This window comes from Capricornis sumatraensis, chromosome 4 (genome assembly GCF_032405125.1).
Source record: "Capricornis sumatraensis isolate serow.1 chromosome 4, serow.2, whole genome shotgun sequence".
Lineage (NCBI taxonomy): Eukaryota > Metazoa > Chordata > Mammalia > Artiodactyla > Bovidae > Capricornis > Capricornis sumatraensis.
Window position 1 is genome coordinate 151,192,975 of NC_091072.1, and position 22,683 is coordinate 151,215,657.

Consider the following 22,683-nt stretch of genomic DNA (forward strand, 5'->3'; position numbering starts at 1 on the left):
ATCCATGACGTCAGGGTTGGGACAAAGGCAGGATGGCAAATAGAGCTGCCAGGAGCTCTGTCTTCAGAAGGTCATGAGCTGGGGAATGTCTGTGCAGCGTGCAGGCTGTGCCACCTTGAGCCCCTGCCACCCCAGCGCTCTGTGCATTGAGGACAACACTGAAAGGCGGGCTGGAACTGGGGACGCCTTGAGAGCCTGTCTCCGGGAAAATGCCAGACAACAGTGGCTGTGTCTTTCTCTGGTTCCTCCCCGTGGACTCCAGGATGCTGAGCCAGGTGAGGGGTCCCCTCCAGCAGAACATCGGGATCCAGCGTGGGTGTCAGTGGTCACGTCTGACATGGCACTACCCTCTCCAAGCCCAGTGATGGCAAGAGGAAGTCCCCCACAGAGGACACTCCCCCCGTATACACTGCAGTTGTAATCAAACAGCAAGCTTCAGGAAGACCACTTCCTACTCAGATAAGATGCTGAGTTCCAACAGGCACGGCATGCTCCAGCCCCAGGAGGGGCTGCCCACGGACAGCACAGTTTCTCGGCAAGGCTGTGGGAGGGGGCAGAGGTGAAGCTGTCCGCTGGGGACACAAGAGCCACCTGGCTTCCGGGCACATCCTACAAGTGTGTCTCCTTCTCCCCAGCCATGAGGCCCTCCTTAAGTGGGGCGGGCCCGCAGTCCCGGCTGCTGCCACCATCCAGACACAGGTGTCTCTTGGGCTGCGGCAGGCTGGGATCAGGGGTGACGAGCTGCCGCAGGCGCTGTGGGGAGAAGAGGGCATCAGTGGTGTTGTGGGTGAGAGAGGCAAAGACAATATGTCCTCCTGTCTGTGTCCCCAGGGCCCAGCTCGGAGCCCGCCCGTGGGCAAGCTCAGTGTAGTGCGACTGAATGAATGAGCACAGATCTCGAGAAGAGAGAGAAGGCAGTAGCGTGGGGACAGCGTAGGAGCCACCTGGTTCCAGTCCTGACATCTGTGCAGCCATAGGCAACCCACTGAACCATCCACACCTCAGCACAGCGCCTGGCACAGGATCAGTGTTCAGTGTCTATTTTGTTATAACTATTCTTATTGCTACTGCTATCAAATACTTGGTAAATGTTATCGTTTTTCTTCCTAGTAGTATTACTACTATTACTATTGTTATTGATGCCATCTCCTTGCCTTGAATGCAGATGTGATGACTGGAATCATGACCACCTTCTTGTGACCATGAGGTGATAAGTATGATGATGAAAGGACGCCATGAGCAGGATGAAAGTGCAGGAACAGAGAAAGCGTCTGGTCCCTAATGGCTTCTTTAGGCAGCTGAAACAAATGCCAGAAGCCCTAACTCTGATCTTCTTCATGTGTAGGAAGACACTAAGCCTGTTTGTTTATTGCAGTTGGGTTTTCTGTGACTTGTAGGTGAGACAGATTCCCACATATGTAGCGTCTTTGTGGGACACCTGCTCTATGTCTTCCAGGAAGGCATGTCCTACCCCCTAAGCAGGGAGCCTTTTGCAAAGGGTTCACACAGGGATAAGAGAAGGAGAGAAGCTGGGAAGCTGTGTGAATGAACCGTGGCTGCTGGTCACCAGTTTCCAGGAGCAGAAATCTGTGCTCTGTGACCTCCTGTGTCTGGCACCTTTGAGGTCTTGTTTATAACTTAGTTTCCTAGTGGTGCTAGTGGTAAAGAACCTGCCTGCTAAAGCAGATAGATGTAAGAGATGCAGGTTCGATCCCTAGGAAGACCCCCTGGAGGAGGAAATGGCAACCCACTCCAGTATTCTTGCCCAGAGAATCCCCATGGACAGAGGAGCCTGGTGGGCTACAGTTCATAGGGTCACAAAGAGTCAGACACAACTGGAGCGACTTAACATGCACACACACCCCTTAACCCTTTGACAGGTGCTCTTGGTCAGCCTGCTCAGATGATCTGGAGGTCAGATTCTGAAGGTCTAGGACACTAGGACTCTTGACCATTTCTGAAAATGAAGCCACGGGTCTTCAAAGACCCTTCTCCTTAAGATTCTCTTAGACAGAAGGGCTCCCTGGCCTCAGAGCTGCCCCAGCCATGATACCCTGCCCATCATTCAACCTCTTCAGTGCCACTTTCCCAGCCCCTACCTTCTTGAAGGAACCCCGGGTCTTCAAGAGGGTGACGATGATGAAGAGAGGGACACAGCCCATGGAGGAACCAGCCAGGAACCAGCCGATGAAGTATCCCCAGGCCGGGTACACATAGACGTTGTTGTATTTGAGAGGTGTGTACTTGCTCAAGGAGAAGAAAAAAGTGGCCTAGAGAGACAGGCGGAGGGCAGACGCAGATGCAGGAGGGGCCGCGAACCCTCCCCTCGGGGACGGAGCACAGTTAGATACACTGGTGCTTCTGGAGGTGGAGCGCAGAAGCCACGGCAGACCATGGGCCAAGGCGTCAGGCACATCGAGAAGGAAGGCAGGGGAGACGGAGATGCTCCAAGCAGACAGGCAGAAGCAGACCAGCAGCTGGAACATCCGGCAGACCGACAGACCGACAGGGTTGCCAAAGGAAGGAATGGGGCAGGAACCAGCCCGGATGGTAGTGCTCCCGACAGGGTTGCCAAAGGAAGGGATGGGGCAGGAACCAGCCCGGGTGGTAGTGCTCCCGACAGGGTTGCCAAAGGAAGGGATGGGGCAGGAACCAGGCCGGATGGTAATGCTCCCGACAGGGTTGCCAAAGGAAGGGATGGGGCAGGAACCAGCCCGGATGGTAGTGCTCCCGACAGGGTTGCCAAAGGAAGGGATGGGGCAGAAACCAGGCCGGATGGTAGTGCTCCCAACAGGGTTGCCAAAGGAAGGGACGGAGCAGGAACCAGGCCGGATGGTAGTGCTCGTGAAACCAAGAGACAGTGAGAAAGGAGGGGCAGGGGAACCAGCACACAAGAGAGGGCACGGACCTGCCCCCCAAGGAGCCCCAGAACTCAGCCCCCTGCCCCTCATCTCCCAGAATCGACTGGAGAGGCAGAAGGGGATACAGGGGGCACTGACGGGCACATACCAGGCAGAGGCCAGGGGTCAGGAAGAGCCAGGAGATCTTCACCAGGGGCCACGGCCGGTAGCCAATCATGTCTTCCACGTTGTCATAGAAACGGTCGGCCCCTGCCCAGGTGGGTGTCGGGAGAGCGTGAGGAAGGGGGCGGGGGCGGGGGTCAGCGGATGGGTTTGGGGAAGGACTCAGCTGCCCCATCCTCCCCACCCCCCGCCGTGTGGGGGAAACTGGATCAGCACATAGGAGTGACACTCAGGGAAGGGGAGGCTGCCCCCAACAGGGACCCCTCACCCCCCAGGGCGTCTCTGGCCTCCCGTCTAGGGATGAGGACCCACGTCCTAACACGCAGGAGGGTGTGAGCCAGAGCGGGCTCAGTGGCCACGCAGATGCTTATTGCATCACAGAGACAGATTCAGCTTCAAGAAAAAGCAGCAGGACAGCAAAGGGCCCGCTGAGCCACGCGGGGCACTGGGCAGGGGCGGTGTATGCATCCCAGACTCCAGGTATTCATAATTATTCTCACTATCCAAGGAACCCAGGGTTGTCCCAAGCCCAGCTCCACCTGCCATAATGAGAAACGCCTGGGTTCCCAGCGATGGATAAACCTCAAGTAAAAAGAACCAGCCAGGGCAGAGACTCCCCTGAGGGGCCAGTGGCTAAGACTCTTGTGCTCCTGGGGCAGGGCACCTGGGTTTTGATCCCTGGTCAGGGAGCTAGATCCCACATGCCACAACTAAGAGTTCTCATGCCACAACTAAGACCCAGAGCAGGCAAATAAATAAATACAAAATAAATATTAAAAAAATTAAGAACCAGGACAGCAGCTCAAAGAGCCACAAAGACCAGAAGGCCAGCGTGCTGGTCCTTACCTGGGGCAGATCCAGCCCTTCCAGGGACCCCAAGGCTCCCCCCACCACTTACCATACACCCAGCCGACACAGATCACCTCAAACACGGAAAGGAAGAGCAGGCATGTGCCGCTGCAGGCGTAGTAATCAAACAGCTGAAACAGGTACATCCCGCCCTGCAGGCAGGGGATGGAGCTGAGGCTTTAACCTTCTCCTGGCGCGGTGGTGGGTGGCAGGGGACACACCCTGCCTCCCCAGATAAGACAGATGCCCACCTTGTGGGGTGCCACCCTGCTTGGCCCAATGAAGCCCTCCCTTGCAGCTAGAGTTTGCCCTGCCTGTTCCTGCCTCCCAGGCCTCACCTGACAACCATCTCTGACCTCAGCGAGGACCCCGGGGACTGTGGTGTAGATCAACTGTGTTGTCTGCCCAGAATCCCACCTTCCGCAAGGTGCTGTGTTGTGGCCATCTCACTGTGAGTTTGTGTGCCCCACTCCCCTGTTTCAGGCCTGAAGAGGAGCCACGGCTAACTCTCAGGAAAAGGGCCCTGTGTCCCCAGGGTTGACCGGTGGCACAAGAGAAGCCCAAAGCTGCCCCAGCCATCTGTTACATCCCAGGAGGAAAATCTGCCCAAGAATGACATCACCAGAGGAAAGAGGGGGACCGTCTCTGATGATGTCTTTGGGGCTGCTGGATCCAACCGTGCCTGAAACCAAACCTCTAGACTTATCCATTCCCTGACTCAGAAAGTTCATTCTCCTGCTTAAGCCAGCTTGTGTTTGGTTTCTGTCACCTGAAACCAAAGGAGAGGACACCAACCCAAGAAGGCTCGACCGTGTGGTCCCCCCAATCCCGCGGGGAGGCTCCGCCCCTGGCGCTCACCTCAGTGACCAGGAAGAGCCCGATCAGGCAGCATGTGACTGCGATGGCGAGGATCAGGAGCTCCCGCCGCCCGCTCCTCCGGAGCTGCCTGGGGAACATGTCCATGGAGGCCGTCACCAGGCACTCCATACAGACAAACTGTGGGCCGGAGGGGGCTGGTGAGAGGGGTCACTGCCCACGCCTGCTCCCTGCCCCCCACGCTGACCCGCAGAGTCAGGGGCACAGGGGTCAGAGCTGGGGTGAGGCCAGCCCACAACTCCACCATAGAGGGTCCCAGCTGGGAGGTGGAGGGGGAGGCTGGGTGGCCTGAGGGCACAGGAGGGATGTTTGGGAGGGCATGTCCATGTCTGCGAAGGGTCAGGCCTGGGGATGGGGGGAGCGGGGGTGGACAAAGGAGGCGGCCCCTCACAGAAGAGGGTCCCTAGGCCAGGGGTACCCGCCTCCCGCCAACCTCAAGGACAGGTCCTGGACGTGGGATGGAGGGGGAGCGACCTTGGGCTGGGGCCAGGGAGCTGGGGAAAGTCCTGGCAGGGAGCACAGAAGCTGGGAAGGGGCTGCGGGGCGGGGCAAACCTGGCTGTCCAGCCCGAGGAAGATAAGCATGATGAAGAAGAGGCAGGACCACAGCTGGGACAGGGGCATCATGGTCACGGCCTTGGGGAAGGCGATGAAGGCCAGGCCGGGGCCTGCCGGGCACACACAGCATCAGGGAGGCCTGTCCGCACACGCGTGTGCACGCGTGTGTCTGCCTGCGTGTGCTGGCTGAGCCCATCCGCTTCTCTAGGGAGCACACTTTCCACCCGTCCGCTCGCCTTTCCCTCTGCCCTCCCCTGGTTTTGGGGTCCTGCTCTGTGCCAAGCACTGCCCCCCAACGCTGAAAGTTTCCTATAATCCGGTTTCTGGGACACCCACCCCGACCCCACCCTCTGTCCCCTGCCCATCCTTCCCTCCAGGTCCCAGACAGCCAGGCAGCACCCACCTGACTCAGCCACTTCAGAGATGGGCACCCCCTGCTCCCGGGACATGAAGCCTAGGATGGAGAAGACCACAAACCCGGCCACGAAGCTGGTGCCGCTGTTGAGGAAGCAGAGCGCGATGCTGTCCCTGCGGGAAACGGGAAGGAAGAGGGAGAAAGAAGCCCAGCATGCAAGGAGATCCAGAGACAGTGAGCGGTGAAGGGCAGGGAGAAAAGGTGGGGGACGGAGACCAAGGCCAGGTATCGGGAGAAGAGCCCAGTCTGGAAAGCAGACCACCGGGTCGGATTTGTGCAGCTTGGGCCCCCACACCCACCCCTCCGTCTCCGATCACAAAGGAGGGAGGCCCCCCTCCACCCCCAGACCCCGCCCCCGCTCACCTGTAGCAGTTGTTGTGGTACTTGTTGTAGCTGCCCAGGGCTGTCAGGCACCCCTGGCAGATGGCAAAGGAGAAGAAGATCTGGGTGCCCGCGTCCATCCACACCTAAGGGAGAGAGACCCCGAGGAAGTAGTGAAAAGTTAGGGGGAGTCTGCAGGGAGCCTGGCGTGCGTGACCACACAGCCCGCCATGAAGAGCGGCCCCTCCGCCTCCCCGCAGAGCACCCCACGTCCACCAGCGTGTCCTCCTCCTCCTCTCCTGGGCGCGCGGCGGGTCTCACGTGTGTGCGTGCTGTCCAGCTCCCGGGCAGCTAGTGTGGACCATGGACTTCTGGAAGCATGGTCCATCCTGGCTGGACGAGGGAGCGGAGGGATGGTGGACGGAGGACACGTTACGCAAGTGGTGAGATGACATTCACAAATGGATGTGATAACACGCAAGATGCTTTCACTGTCGTTTACCTGAAAATGTATTTGCCTCCACATCACAACTATGCGAACACACACACACACCCCCAGCCAGAAAAAAAATGTTGCAAGAAAATGGACTAAAATGCTAACAGAGGTTATAACTGAGTGGTGGGATTAAAAGAGGTGTTTACTACACTTTTTGTAGCTTTCTTTATATTATCTCTCTTTTCTGTGGTGGGCATATTTTGCCTCTACACCAAGGGGAAAGCAATCCGAGGTTTTTAGAAGTCCGGATCTGGTTTGGGGCGGGAGACGCCTAGGATAAGGGTCCCCAGCAAGGTTCCTACCTGGGGGTCCTTGAGCCGAAGCAAATCTGGTTTCAGGTAGTAGATGATGCCCTCGTAGGCTCCGGGCAGGGTGACGCCTCGAACCAACAGGATGACCAGCATCAGGTAGGGAAATGTGGCTGTGAAGTAGACAACCTGCAGGGGGGAGGCCAAGGTCACCCCTCTCCAGCACGAGCCTCCTGCGGAGGGGTGAGCGCAGGAAGCTTGCCACCCCTCCCTCACACGTTCCAGGGGGTCTGGGGCTCCCCAGCACAGGGTGAGACACACATCAGCAGGCCAAATTGGGGCGGGCTTATCTCACCCTGCAGGTTGCTTGCTTATGTATACATGCCTTTGACAGTCATATCAAAAAAGAAAGACTTTCCCAGTGTTGAGCTAAACCCCTTTCCTGGGACGTCCCCTGTACTTAGCATGCCCTTCCCTTCACTACTTTCTCTTTCAGGCCTCCAGGGGGATGCCATGGTGGTGGTAGCGGGGGGCAGTCCCTCTCTGGGAGCCACAAAGAGCGTGCCCAGAGCCCGAGCCCCTGACCTCACCTTGCCCGTGATCTTGACGCCCTTCCAGATGCAGAAGTAGCAGATGATCCAGGTGAGCAGGAGACACAGGGCCAGCTCCCAGCGCACGCCGCCCAGGTGCTGGATGCCGGGGCTGATGCTGAGAACACGTCTCCTGCAGACGGGGCGGGGCGGGGGGGGGAAACCGCCAGGTGAGGCCGAGGAGACAGCAGGCCGCCTCCTCTGTCATCATCAGCTGTCCTGATCCTCAGAGCTGACCCCACGGATCTCAGCATCCAGGCCACCCCACCCCCTGCCCCGCCCCTGCCCCATGGACAGCACGTTCCCATCTGTGGTCTGTAAGCCCTTGGCCATCAGGAGACCAACTCACGCAATGCCACAGGTATGTCTGTCTTTCCGGCTTTCTCTGTTGCTCAGACAGAGACAGAGACAGGGAGAGCGGCACGTGCCTGAGGGGCCCGTGGTGGGGCACAGCTGATGAGCAGGTGGGTGAGCAGATGCCTGGAGCGGAGGGACTGGTGTGCATTGGGGTTGGCAGGTGACGGGTGCTAGGAATGTGTGAGCCAAGGGCTGGAGGGCGTGAGGGTGAGTCAGGGCTGGGCGGGTGCCCTTGGGACAGTATTGGCAGCTACGTGTACGCCGAGGTGAGTGTGTGTGTCGGGTGGTGGGGTAGACTCTGTAAGCGCAAAGATGGACATGTGTGGATGTGGGAGAGGGTGTAAGTGCTCGCGTGGAGGCTGCAGATGTGAGTGTGGATGAGTGTAGAAATTTGCCAATTTGTAAATACTCCCACTTCGGCCAAGTTCAAGCTACCGCCAGGACGTCAGGGCACCCAAAGCTGGAAAGGTGCGTAGAGCTGGTCTCCTGAGCTGCGAGGTGCAGGTGGATGAGTGGGTGCGGGTGGGGGAGGGTGAGCAGACTTGGGTGGGATGGGAGTCACATGGATACTCACATGGAGTCACTCACACAGTCACATGGGAGTCACTCACACCCATGTGAGTCTAGGAGGACACGGGGGTGGAGGGGTTAGCGTGAGGGCGTGGGTGGTAGGTATGCGAGGGTCCCTCATCTCTTGGTGATGGGAGGTGAGTGCCGGAAAGGTGTACACCTGCACCGCACATCCCGGGCCCTGGACACCCAAATTCCCTCCCCTGGCCCCCCCGGAGGCACATCCAGGCCTGCTACCTACTCCCAGAATTCCATAACGGGGGATGTGACGTTCTCAGACGGGCCCGTTGTGCTGGCTGTGGAGTGGTTCAGGAAGTCCATGCAGTGCTCTGTGGGGGACGAGGGGGCATCCGCAGTGGGCCAAGCGGGCAGAGATGCCCTCACATCCTGTCCCCCACCCTCTGGCCGGCTTGCCCCATCATTCCCAGCCCTCGGGAGCCCCCACTTTCCAGCGTCAGGAGTTCCCCCTTGGGAAGCCCAGGGAACCAGCCCCCTCTCCCAACCCCGCCACGTGCGCCGGTCCCGCCGAATCTGACTGCTCCTCTGGAGCCCCTGGTCTGCCTCTGCCCCTCTGGTCTCGGGGGTCTGGCGCACGGTAGGCCCACAGTAAACACTGGCTCAATGGGTGGACGGTGGGAGCAGTTAGCGCCTGGCAGCCAGTTATCACCCACAGTCCCACGGGGCTGTGGGCTGTCAGGGCAGTTGGCTGAGTGACCCACAGGGGGCTGGCCCGCAGAGTGGCCCCAGCAGCCCCCTCAGCTCGGCTTGGGGTGGGTTTGGCTGGGCGCCTGGTCACTGTTGGCCCCTCGCCCAACCCGACAGGTACCTGTGTTCCAGGAGTGGGCGCAGGTGGTCCAGGGCAGCTCGGAGGTGAAGGAGCTGAACAGGTAGAAGAGGGCCCAGGCCAGGATGATGATGTAGTAGACGCTCAGATAGGCCTCGATGACTACAGACGCCAGCCCGATGCCTTGGGGACAGGGCGGGGGGTGGGGGTGGGGAACAGGAAGGTCTGAGGGATCAGAGTTCGCCCGGAACCCATAGGAGCTGTCAGTGGCGCTGGAAGGACACGGGGCCACGGAGACACTGCCAGGCGTACTCCAGGCCTGAGAACCCTTCACTCCTTATTTTTCTAAATAAGAAGAGCAGGTGACACCACAGCACAACACGGCCTTAGGCCTTCTCCCGTCACCACGGTCACTGCACTCACACCATCGGACGCACATGGGGGGCCCAGACGTTTGCTTGGGAGCACATTTTTCCGCGAAGCTGTGAAGACTCAGCTCCAGGGTTCCTCACTTGCAAGCACCCCTCCTAAGACTGCACCTAGTTTCATGCCTGCGTACGATTTTGTATTGTCCTTCCCTGAAGACCGCTTCCCCCAGGTTTTATAAACTTTATAATCGGGTCCTACAAAGCCGGATTATACTTCCTGCTGCCCCTGCAACCCTGAGCAAAGGGTGGATGAGGGAAGCGGGGGTGGGAATGGGGCTCCTAGGGGCCTGCAGAGGAGTGGGGGGAGGACACTCACCCTGGAGGAGGGGGCAGATCTTCCGCCAGGCTGTGACGCTGCCCTGGCTGGTGTACTGGCCCAGCGCCACCTCCAGGAAGAACACCGGGATGCCGCAGGAGAAGAAGAAGATGAAGTAGGGGATGAAGAAGGCTCCTGCAGAGAAAGGGGAGGTGGGCTGAGCCTGCAGCCGCCCCTCAATATCCCTCCCACCCCCCCCCCCAGCCCCCAGAGGCCCAAGGCAGCTTCTTGCTGTTCTGAGCAGGGCGGGTGGGAAGTTTCTGGTCTGCATCCACCCAGGATAGGAAAGACCTTCAAAGGGAAATGAATGAAAAGGTAGGTGGAGATCCTAATAGACATACTATTTACTTTCTCAGTGTGCTTCACAAATCTGATTCAGTTTATTATTTTTGAAACCAAAAACATGTGTTCTGTATAATTTGATATGCTTATTAAATTATCAAGTAGGTTACTTTTTAGAGGAAAACTAACAAACAAAAATATCTTGGAAAAATTACTTTCCTTCTCATTCAGAGGGTTTTTTCCCCTCATATTCGGAGGGTTCTCCCGTCTCTCAGGCTCTGGTCTGAAGTGGGCTCTCTGACGAGGCCACTCTTCTGCTGGGGGGCTATTCTCAGGATGCGGTTTCAGCGTTGGAGGCGCTGACCCGCAGGCCGTGGTGGGAGGCCAGGCCTAAAGACACCCTGGAAATGACAGCCCAGGGTGTCCACCTCCATCATCTCAGAAGTGTGTGCCTGGGTGAACACACTGCATAGTAATGCATAGTCACTGCAGAGTTCATTGCACAGTAATAACACTTGGCACTTGGGCTTCTGTCTGTAAAGCCTGCTTCTAAATGCTTTACCGACATCAAAACCCTCACAAAACAACCTCCCAGGTACTGATGTTATCCCCATTTTACAGATGAGGAAAGTGAAGCACAAACTCAGGTGGTTTGGCCCTGAGCCTGGGCTTATAACCACAGTGTTACAGTGCTTCTCAAGCATGTTGCTGTGTAGAAAAAATAGAAAGTATAATGGGAAGGAAAGAGAAAAGCATGGTATCAGTGAAAAGTGAAAGTGAAAGTCTCTCAGTCATGTCCGACTCTTTGCGACCCCATGGACTATACAGTCCATGGAATTCTTCAGGCCAGAATACTGGAGTGGGTAGCCTTTCCCTTCTCCAGGGGATCTTCCCAAGCCAGGGATCAAACCCAGGTCTCCCGAATGGTAGGCAGATTCTTTACCAGCTGAGCCAAAAGGGGAAGCCCTTGTATCACTATATCCTTCCAATTTTCTTATAAACATATCCACATATATTTCTTTTTTTGCAAAAATAATAACCTACTATGCATGACTTGATAACAATTTAAAAATGTACAGACTTCCCCAGTTGGTCCAGTGGTTAAAATTCTGTGCTCCCAAAGCAGGGGGCCTGGGTTCAATCCCTGGTCGGGGAACTAGATCCCACATGCCACAGCTAAAGATTGGTTTCAGTCAAATAAATAAATATTAAAAAAAGAAAATTAATCATGGATGCTTAAAAAGGAGAGCAGGATACATAGTAACTGTTCAATAAATATTTGTCAACTTAAATATAAATGGTGTTTAGAAGGATTTTCTAAACAATGGCTATTTTTAAACAGGACTGTTCCTTCTTTTTCACCTTTCTGGAATATTTCTCATATTCACATACATCATTTCCACAAAAGAATAATGGTATTTTCAAAAGGCAAAAATGAATCTGGCCACTCACAAACAAACTCATGTAAATGAATTATTCCACTGATGTGAAATATTCCAAGCTGGTAAAGCCGCAGCCACAGGAAGCAGATTTGTGGTTGCTGAGGGCGGGCTGGGAGAGGGCTAGGGAGTGACTTCTGATGGGTACAGGGCTTCTTTTGGGGGTGATGGAAAGATTCTAGAATCAGTTGTAGGGTTGGTTGTACAGTTCTCTGAATACACTAAAACCACACTTAAAAAGGTGACTCTGGCCCCTCCCCATTACACCCTTGCTCATTTTTACCACTGGTGCTAAAACATGTATAATTGCTTCTTTAATTAAAAAAAAATCCTAGACAGGGCTCATGTCTCTTATTTGATCAACATTCCGCAGTGGCCCCTGTCTCACTCAGATCCAGACCTCAGGGTCCAGGCCCATGACCTCTGCTCTCTCCCCCACTCCCCCACCCCATCACTCCCCTCCTCGTCCCTCCTCAGACAGGCCAGCTGCTCTTCACTTGACCTTGGCCCTTGCTGTCCCCTGAGTTTGGAGGATGCTTCACCTGAACTCCACCCTTGGCACTCGCTCCTTCACCTCCTTCAGTTCTCAGCTCAAAGGCCACCTCCTGGACAGACCCTCTCCTGGTCCCCTCGCCTCCCATGCCTCGTCCCTCCCTTCCCTATCCGGTATCTCCCCACCCCGTCCCTCCACCCTGCTCTGCCTCTAGCCCGTCCACGCTTCACCATGCGACAGACTGCGGCGGACGTGTTTGTCTGTAACCTGCTGCCCTTCGCTGCAGCGTAACCCAGAGTGTGTTCTGTTTTGTATCTAGCACAGAGCCTGGCACAGGGTGGCCCACCGTAGGGGCTGAGTGAGGGACTGAGTCCTTCAATGACTGACTTCCCCCTGGAGGGGAGCTAGTTCTGAGGAATCAAGCCCATTTCACGGCGGGGGATGATGAGGCCAGTGGTGGAACTGGAGCTCCACAGCTCTCCCCCACCGCACCCGCCTCAAGTGAACTCACCTCCCCCGTTTTTGTAGCAGAGGTAGGGGAATCTCCAGACGTTGCCCAGCCCGATGATCTCCCCGGCCACGGACAGCACGAACTCCATCTTGTTGTTCCACTGGCCTCGATCCTGCACCTGGTCCTGGGCTTCCTGGTCCGGCCTCGGGCCCTCCTCGGGGGCCCAGGGGACCACCGGAAGCCCCTCCTTGGGAGCTGCCACTTTTCTGTCGTATGCAGCCATGGATGGGCTGGGAGGCTGCAGATGGGCGTGGGCAGGACAGCGGGAGAGGCCAGCCTACAGGGACGAGAGGAATGAGCAGGGCAACCCCAGGGGTACTGTCACCCCTGCTCTCTCCATTCTAACCCTTCAGCGTTGCCGGGAGGTTTTCTAATAATGTTGGACCAGATTTTTTTCTCAAATTCTCAGTGACGTTTGCACCTCAAGTTACCCTTTGCTCTCATGGCTCCAATAATAAATAGGGAGCAGTTTGCTCTTGTTTAAAATGTACATATGTATTTTTTTATGGCTTTTAAAAATTGTATTGGCATAGGGTTGATTTATAAAGTTGTGTTAGTTTCTGCTGTACGCAAAGCGACTCAGTTATACATATACATACACCACTCTTTTTTAGATTCTTTTCCCATATAGCTCATGACAGAGTATCAAAAAGAGTTCCCTGTAATGTACAGAAGGACCTTATGAATGCAAGCATATTTTTTAAAATGGGAACTGCATCTGGATTGATTTATTTATTTTATTAATTTTTACTGGAGTATAGTGGTTTTGGGCTTCCCTGGTAGCTCAGCAGTAAAGAATCCACCTGCCAATGCAGGAGATGTGGGTTCGATCCCTGGGTCAGGTAGATCTCCTGGAGGAGGAAATGGCAACCCACTCCAGTATTCTTGCCTGGGAAATCCTATGAACGGAGGAGCCAGTGGGGTACAGTCCATGGGGTCACGAAAGAGTTGGACACAACTTAACAACTAAACAGCAAATACAGTAGTTTCTTTACAATGGGAGCAGTTTGTTCTTAGTTTGCCCATTTTGCAGATGGGAAAATCCAGGCCTCAGCAGGCGAAGTAATTTGCCTGAGACCACACTGGATGGGGATTAAAGCCCAGGCTCAAGGACTATTATCCCAAGTCTCTTTTGATCCTTGCAGCCAGCTGCCATCCCCGCTGGCCCATCTGCCTTAGGTCCCTAGTGTCCAGTGAGTGGCGCCATTCCAGCCATAAGGGGTCAGAGGCTGCCGGGGGCGATGGGAGGTCAAAGGCTGGTGTGGCCAGGTAACAGCAGGGTCTTCCCTGGGCCAGCTGCATGCTCATCACTGTGCCAGGACGATCAATTGCCTCCGGGTAAACATGGGACCAACTCGCTCTGGGCATCTGATTGGGAGGGCAGGGGAAGGTGGGGCCACCTCATGAGGCCAGATGGGGACAGGGTGGCCTTCAAGGGAGGCCTGGTTCTTCCCCCTCTCTTGGCTGAACCTCCGTCCTGAGAGCTGGCAAGGATCCTGGAGGCGGAGGAGGTCACCAGAGAGATCCTCGCTTGGGTGGTCACCTCCAATCTGAGTGGTCTCCTCAAGGGAGACCCAGAGTGAGTGCCCATCACAGGCAGGTCATTGTTCCTCCTGACTCCCTACCATCTTGAAGGGCAGCCGCTGTCTGCTCTCCTCTGTCCTTCCCGTGGCCCATTTACCGGCTGCCAGGAGATAAATTGATGCCTGCTCTATCTGGAATCCTTGTTTGCCTCCCCTCCCCACACTCTGCCCAAGGCCACCTCTGATTCTGTTTCCAGGAGCTGCCAGGAAGAGGTGCCTAGGCTGCAGAGGGGGGCACTCACCCACGCGCCCCCTCCCCACCCCCACCTCCGAGGGGCGCTGGGGAACCAAAGTGACCAGGAGCTACCAAGGGCTCTGTTCCTCCAAGGCTCCAGAGAAACACAAGGGATTCTTTTTATTAAAAGAAGCGTCTGTTTACTTGTTGGTCCTTTTAACCCAGGCAACAGCCCAAGCCCAAGTCAGCTAGGAGGGCGTGGCAGGGCCATTTGAGGTTATGGAAATTTTTGAAGGTGACTTGGAGGGTGCAGATTGTCGCAGGAGTGGGGAAGCATGTCGGGGGCAGAAATTCAAGTTCTGGGACCTGTGAGGAGGCTTCCCTGGCAAGCTCAGCCCTGAACGGAAGGTGAGGAGAGAGGCACCTGGTGGAATCAAAGACCTCAGCCTCTGGGTTTGGGGGAGAAGGGAAGAAAAAACAAAGAGGCCAACCCCCAGGGCTTTGAGAACCAAGCCTCAGGTGGAAAGAACCGGGTGGTCTGGCCCCGGGGGACACCTGAACAAATGGTGGATGCTGGTACAGAATTGAGGCTGGGCGCCCTGAAGACTGGCCCCTGAATCCTTATCAAACGAATGAAAGGACTTGAAAACACAGACGGAGAAGCATCAGACAGGAACTCCAAGGTCTGGTCCAGACCTGGCTCAGAATAACGACAGAAGCGAACCTTTAGCACTATGCCCAAAACACACACGTGTTTACATGCATTATGAAGTTTCATCTTCATAGAAACCTTTGTGCTAGGAATTACTATTAACTCTATTATATGAATGATGAAATGAAGTTCAGAGAAATTCAGGAACAGGCCCTGACACCCCCAATAACTATTTTTCAATGATTTGAAGAAACTGACCGGTACAGTAAGTGGGGAGCTGTGCCTCCCGTTTGCTTCGTCCTCTTCGGTAAGTCTCACCTCCTCTCTGGGCTTTAAGTCTCCCTGAAAGCGAGAATGATGTCTGCTCAACTGTGATATTGGGAAGGGGGGGATACAAATGAGATCCACAAGAGCCAAGGAGAGATATTGCCTTTGCTTGCCACGCCATAGGATAGCCGAGCTCGGGGCCCGAACACAGGGTCACCAACTGGGCGGCCGGGAGACAAGGCTCACTGTCCCCAGACCAGAGGCAGTTATTTCAGGGCCAAGCTGGCCCCAGCAGCTGGAGATGGGGAGAGTCCCCCCCCCCCCCGCAACCCTGGGAAAGAAGGAAATGAAGGGAAAACTGGAGGAGAGTACAGCATGCGGGGGAAACCTCAGAGCCCAGAGTGGGCACAGGATTTGGGAGAAGAGAACATGTACAAGCTGACCCTGATGTGAAAAGTTTTGCTGTTTTCTTAAAAAAAAAAAAAAATTGAGAGGAGCATGATTTATCGGTTAAGGATGAAATACCAAACAGCAGGACGAAAGCAAGAACACACGAAAGGAAAAGCTGGCCCAGAGCCATGGCAAGGCAAGGGGAAACAGGCTGAAATTGCAGCAAGCAGATTTCGAGTTAGACTCAAGGAAGAACTTTCCAGGCGGATGTTAGACATAAAAACTGTCTGAGCTCTTCCTTTGGAGGGTTACTTTTTAAAAGCCAGAGAGAGACTTCCCTGGTGGTGTAGTGTGGGGTCTTCCCACACTCCCAGTGCAGGGGTCCCAGGTTCAATCTCTGGTCAGGGAACTAGATTCCACATGTCACAAATAAGACCCAGTACAGCCAAATAAGTAAATATTAAAAAAAAATTTTTTTTTAAGCTAAAAAGATAGCACCCTGCCCTCCTCACCCACACTATGCCTTTCCACCTCTGGCCCATTTGCAAGGAATACTTAAACAACAGTGTTACCCTCAGTCTCGATGACTTGCAGAGAACTCCCCCTTCCAAGGGCTCACCCCAGCTCTGTCACCTCGCCGGCTCCTCGCACCACCTGCCCAGGCTGCCGCCGGCTCTGCTCACTGAGGCAGGGAGTGAGGGTGCGACCTGGACCTCACCATTCTTCAGTGCCTCCAGAGGCAAGATACCCACACCCACGGCCGGCTCAGCCCTATCCAGGAAGGAACTCTTCAAGAGGCTGATAAGCCCCACAGTCACCATTTTTAGGGGCTGGGCAGGTAGGTGGAGGCCTGCCCAGTGTCCAGCCGAGGAACAGACACAGGTGAAAACGCTGCTGCCCAACAGGCCCGGCGATGGGGGAGCGGCCCAGGCCCTAGACGCTCAGCCCCGGCTTCAGCCCACACCCACATACCAGCTCCTGTTCTGCACACACACTGGGGCCGCTCCCGTCACGTCCCCTTGCGCTCACATACCTGTGTGCACCACACCACAACCTGACCCCCACCCTCGTCCAGTCCTTCACACCCCGTGGACTGCCTGGCTCAGCCCTCGTGGTTCCCGGGTGCACAAGCCCACAGCGTCCTCCTCCTCTGGGGAGCCTGCCTGGCGGGTAGTCTGATCAGGTCGTGGCCCTTCACCTGCCAGCCTTCCTCCCCACCTGCGGGCACCACCTGCCTGCCTCCCCTTCCTTCTCGAACTGGTGATCACCTCTCTCTCACCCGCTCCCTGGAGCCACCCCCAATCCAAGGACTTTCCTCCTGCTAGGCAGGCTTGTCCCTGAGCGGCTCAGATGCTGCTGATGGTGCAGGGAGCTGGGGGGTTGCCGTGTCCTAAGAGTCCCCAGCACCAGATTTCCCCTCCAGCCTCGCTCATAGCCAGACACATGCTTCCACCCAGTCCTCCTCCTGGGGGTCCACTGAGCCCTCTGTGGCAGCTCTCAGTCCTCCCCATCCCACATCCCACTCACCTCATCCCTTTGTCCAGCTTCCGGGCTCCCGTGTCCCCAGCAGAGTTCCCGGGAAGACGCTAAGAGACCCAGCCTGAAAAGGAACTTGTCCCGCTCCTTCTCCTGTTCCTCCCAGCTCAGAATCCCATCCGACGTGGTCCTGGGACCGCCCCCCCACACACACAGGACAGAAAGTGACTGTGTGAGTGTCTGTGTGTGCCCACGTGCATGTGAGCCAGTATGTTGGAAAAAGAAGGGGCAGAGAAATGCCGCAAGCAGAAAGAGGGACAGAGGCCAAGAGTCTGTGAACCAGGATTACAACACCTAACCTCAGGAAGTCTCCTCTGTCCCCAGCCCCCTCCCCCACTGCCCTCCCTCCCAGCCCGGCTGCTGGCTGAGGCGCTGTCTCAGGACGACCCCCCAGAGACCCACCTCCCTCCCCTCCTTGGCCCTGTCCCTTCCCCTCCCCTCTCACCTCGCCCCTCTGGTGTGGCTTCTGGTCCTCCGGAGGGAAGCGGACGGGATGGACAGGGCTGAGCACAGCCCTCTCTCACTGGGCGGTCGGGTGGGTGCTACCAACCCCCAGGCTGCAGGCTGAGATCTGGGGAGGGCAGGGCAGGGAGGAGGTGAATCACCGCTGGACTTTTCCACCAGTACCTGCCCTCTGCGATTTTGCGGCCAGGCTCTGGACCTTCCCAGCCACAGCCCCTTTCCTTGGGATTTTCCTAGACACAGTGCCCAGAGCATGCCTCGGGAAGCAGCATCCGCAAAGGACATAGGTTTGCAGGCAGACAGCCCTGGGTCTGCCCTCTTCTCTGTCACCTCCTGGTCATGTCAGCCAGGCAGGCATCTGAGCCTCTTTTCTCACCTGATAGCCCCCACTTGCAGAGCTGCCGAGAGGGCTAAAGGGTGTTACTGGTGTCTGGAGCCACTTGCTGGTGTTTGCTGAGGGTCTTCTGGAAGCAGGGGCTGGGGTGCAGGAGTCCCGGGCGGCGACACGATGCTCTGGTGACCTGTGGGCAGTAAGCACAGAGCCGGGACTTGTCTGACCGCCTGGCAGCCACCCGTGGTGAACTGGTGTCTGAGTTAGCATCTGTGTCCCCTCTGTGTGCCCGGGGAGCTGCTCTGGAACAGGGTCCTCATTGATGTTTTTGCGATGGCCTCACAGCAGTGGCACAGGGCTGCCCGTGATCTTTCACTCCGTACAGCCAGGATCTCCTTCTGGACAATGAAGACGTCTCTCTGGCCCCAGGTGGTTGCGGGGGAGGAGAAGTTGTGGGGAGAAGGGAAATTTCCCTCAGCCTGGACTTCCCCTTCGTGTTCTAGAACTTCCCCGCAGGGCCGGGGTGTGAAGCTCGAGTCTCAGTCTGTAGTTTTCCATCAGCACCCTGCTCAGCCTCTCTCGGGCCCCTTTCGGCACTTCCCCCAGGCTCCCCGGACAGAATCCTCACTCCATGTCCCCTGCCCCCAGCAGGGATGGAGTGACTGCGCTGCTTGCCCCGATGCCCGGCTGCTGTCCCCCGTCCCCACAGTGTGTCAGCCTATGGCAGAGGGGCCCCCAAAATCCCTGTGATTGATTACCTGGCTGCAGCTGCTCAGAACCAACGACTCCGCCTCTCCGGGAAGCAGGGAGCACGAGGGAAGAAAGCCAGGCTGGACAGAGGGTGAACTTCCCAGCTCAGGCATTCATTCAGAAATGTTTCTTGGTGCCAAGTGTGTCAGGCATCTCTGCAAGGACCTGGAGATACATGTGTCACCTCCCCTTCATGTCAAAGAGCAGGGCTGCTAGGTTTCACCTGGCTGCCCTGTGTCTCCCACCCTCCCTGACTCAAGCCCACCGAACCCTTCAGCTTCCAGCCCTCGCTGGGCATTTAGAACAATCCGTAAACTCCCAGAGGCACGAGACTCCCATCTTTGCAAAAGGTGAGGATCCCTAAGCTACCTGGAAAGCCTGCCTAAGGCTGGGCTGTCTCCATGCTGGGGAGGGTCGGGGGTGAAGATGGACTAGAGAATCCGGCATCTTACTGCAGTGAAAACCGTTGCATCACCGCAGTCACCTTCTACCCCAAGCCTGCTTTGCGAGGGCCTGAGGTGGAACCTGGTTCCTGAGCACCTAACTCAGGCCAGGTGCTTTACATGACACCCCATTTTGTCCTCACGAGAAACATGAAATCTAGAAATTGTTAGCCCATTTTTCAGAGAGAAAGCTGGGGCAAAGAGAAGCTAATGGAGGTCCCTAGTAAATGAGGGAGCTATGATTTGAAGCTGGGCTCCAGAAACCTGTGCCTGTTTCTCAGTAGCAATGTTGCCCAGACCAGGAAGATCTAGAGGGCAGGGAATCACATCTCATAATTCTGTTTCTCCCTCAAGCATTTGCTATAGTGCTGGATCAGAGTAGGCACTCGGTTGGATGGATGAATTTGTGGATAGATGGATGGATGGATGGGTGGATGGACAGACGGCTGGCTGGCTGGGTGAGTGGATAGACGGATGGGTGGGTGGACAGATGGATGGATGGGTGGATGGAGGACTGGGTGGGTAGGTGGACGAATGGATGGATAGGTGGGAGAGAAGAAGGGATGGAGGGAGGGAGGGAGGGATGGATGCAACTCGAGGGAAATACTGATCTCGGTTTTTCCTCTCCAGAAAGGGTATTGCTCTCTCAGAACCAGGGGATAGATTAGGGCCTGGAGAACTCAGGTCTTGCTTTTCTTAGACAAAACTGCTGGTGCTAAGCAGGACCCTCAGGCCATGGATGTAGGGTTCTTTTAGCTCTGCTTCTCCCTTGCCTCCTAGCAAAAATGCTTAGGTAATAAATGTGTAGCCTTCTTCCTGGGGCCCCTTGCAACCTGATACACAGGGGTGGGGAAGTAGGGGGGCAGCAAAGATGTCTCTGAGCTCTTTCTGGGCTTTTCTGTTTCACTGACAACTCAATGCAGGGGTGGGGGTGGAGTCATGGAAAACAGGAAGGATTTGCCTGAAATATGTCCCCAAGGCAGCTTCCCCTACCTTCTCCACTGGACTCTAACAACACAATGAGGTAAATATTATTATTCTCATTTTATAGAGGAGAAAATTAAGGATCGGAGCCATGAACTTGCCCAAGGTCACATCGCTAGTAAGACCCACGCCAGGCCTGCCAGCCTCCAGACTGTGGTGTGTCCTGGTCTGTGCACATTCATCTGCGGAGAGTGAGGGGCTGTGTGTGTGCACACGTGTGGGTCCTAGACCTGTTGTATGTGTGAGCACGGTCTGAGGACCCATGAAGCCTGGGACTCCGTGTCCCCTGGTAGCTCCCCGATCTCAGGGTGGCCAGCCCTAACTCTCTGGGTACTACTGCCTCTCCTCTCTCCTTCCAGCTTGCCCTGAGGCTCTCTGCCCGCCTCACAGAAACCTTGATACAGAGGCGCTGATCTGCCCATTTTACAGATGAGCAAATTGGGTGAATAGAAGCTAAATGATGTGTTCTAAGGTATTCTTCTCCAACAGGTGAGGTCTCTAGACAAAGGGCTCTTCTTCCTCTGGGAACTGCAGGATCTGAATCTCTCAATCAGGGCTCGAGCAGAGGGGACAGAAAGTGGCCCCACCCCAGCCATCCCTTTGAGAGGCTGAAGTCACGTCCAGGTATGGCTATTCCCTTTCCCTGACCTGAGCCCTGACTCTTAGGACAGCTCCCCCCTCCATCCATCCCCCACTAGTCTAATGACCTCAGGGGTGGGCTCACATGCCCGTGACCTCATCCAGACACCACAAACCTGTGTGTGGCTGAGGCGCCCAGTATCATCTGGGTCTGCAAAAAATGAAGACCTGAATTCCACCAAGAACACAGCAGGTGTGAGGCAGGAGAAGACCAGAACCCACATCTGTGGATCTTGTGCCAGTGAGTTATTTTCCAACTCCATCCACCATCAGCGAAGCTCCCAACTCAGGGTCAGATCACCACGACTGAACTGCCTGCCTCCCTCCCTGGGTCTTCCCAGACCCCTGTCCTGGGATCCTCGGGGTCCCTCCCACACCCACTTATTCTTTCGCAGAGACTGCTTTTCTTTCATAGCGGTTGTCTTCCTTTGTCCTTAAAGAGATGTCTGTTTTTGCTCCTCACGTGTCCTGAGCACAGCACCCCATAGTTTGTGTCCTGGAAATGTCCTCAGCTGGGCAAAGACTCCACGTGTATATCTGGAGACCCACAAGTTCCTCTAGCAAACTATTTCTCCCATCTTAGGACTGGGTTGGGCCGGGCACACTGGGGTGTGGGGTGGGGGCAGCAGCCACTGTCCACGAACGAGCTGCCGTCACTGATTTTAGTAAACCCTCCCAACAATAACAAAGAATAAAACCTGAGGGCTTCAGTGCATTTTCCCACTAGTAGGCTCACTAAAGGGAGAAGGGGATGGTGCCCAACTCCAGTCCTCTTGCCTGGCAAATCCCACGGACGGAGGAGCCTGGTAGGCTGCAGCCCATGGGGTCACGAAGAGTCGGACATGACTGAGCGACTTCACTTTCACTTTTCACTTTCATACATTGGAGAAGGAAATGGCAACCCACTCCAGTGTTCTTGCCTGGAGAATCCCAGGGATGGGGGAGCCTGGTGGGCTGCCGTCTGTGGGGTTGCACAGAGTCGGACACGACTGAAGTGACTTAGCAGCAGCAGCAGCAGCAGGTTAATTAAAAAGCTAAGAAAATCACTCAGGAAACTCTGTGCACTTGGCTGCATCGCTAAGAATCCTTGGAGGCCCCCAGGACAGGCTCCTGCTCCACTCACCTGCCAAGCGCCAGGTTGCAGAGCACACCTGTGGGCGCTGCAGGGCCAAAGTCAGGCCCGCTGACCCCGAGGTCGCACAGGCTCTGCCTCCCACCTGGCTCCTCTCTGGACGCCTCTGAGCGCTCAGGCCCGGCAGCCGGCGGAGGTCCCCTAGACCCACCTCGAGGCCGCGTCCTGGTTACCAAGTTCGCATCCATCCTTCTGCGAGAGGAGAGGCGGGGCGGCACCGAGGAGGTGGCGCCCTCTGCTGGCCGAGACGGGTAGTGGCCTGCTACGCCGGAGCTTCGAGGACTATGCGTCCGTGTCTAGAACCCGCCGCACGATGCCCAGTGCGGTGTGCAATTTGGGCAGGCAAGACTCGGCGGGCGGAAAGAAGCCCAGCCACTCTCATCCTCCTTCTTATTCCAGAGTGAAGGAGGGGGGAAGGGACCTGGGAGAGCGGACGGATGGGGAGAGGGGACGGATGGGGGTGTGGACAGAGGGGAGACAGCCCCTCTGGCCAAGGGCCTGGGGACAGAGGACCTTGGCTGGGCCCCACCCCCGTCTCCTACAGCAGCCCCTCTGCTCCTGGTCCACAAGGAGAGACCCCACTCAATGTGGGAAGGAGAAACAGCAGACGGGGTGGGTGAGGAGGGGGGGAGGGCAGCAAGGGTAGGGGGCAGAAACCAGACGGACCCGCTAGCAGGTGGTGGGAAGAAAGTGGATTTAATGGAATGAAGGGAAGCCAAACAGAGCTCTCGCCCCTCCCCCAGACTCCCCAGGCCCCTCTCAAAGGGGTTGCCCTTGATCCTGG

General features: G+C 56.2%; 1 protein-coding gene across 1 annotated transcript; it reads right to left on the bottom strand.

Moving 5' to 3' along the window:
• Positions 1-243: 243 nt before the first annotated feature.
• SLC6A12 (solute carrier family 6 member 12) lies at positions 244-22,087 on the bottom strand. The gene is made up of 16 exons (XM_068971532.1): positions 21,891-22,087; positions 17,997-18,141; positions 12,556-12,832; positions 9,831-9,965; positions 9,129-9,269; positions 8,544-8,631; positions 7,376-7,508; positions 6,840-6,974; positions 6,084-6,187; positions 5,709-5,833; positions 5,303-5,415; positions 4,731-4,868; positions 3,922-4,024; positions 3,010-3,110; positions 2,100-2,270; positions 244-753 (listed from the first exon to the last, which is right to left on the bottom strand). The coding sequence occupies exons 1-16, from the start codon at positions 22,085-22,087 to the stop codon at positions 610-612; spliced, it is 2,250 nt and encodes a 749-aa protein (XP_068827633.1). The 3' UTR covers positions 244-609.
• Between the last annotated feature and the right edge of the window lie 596 nt (positions 22,088-22,683).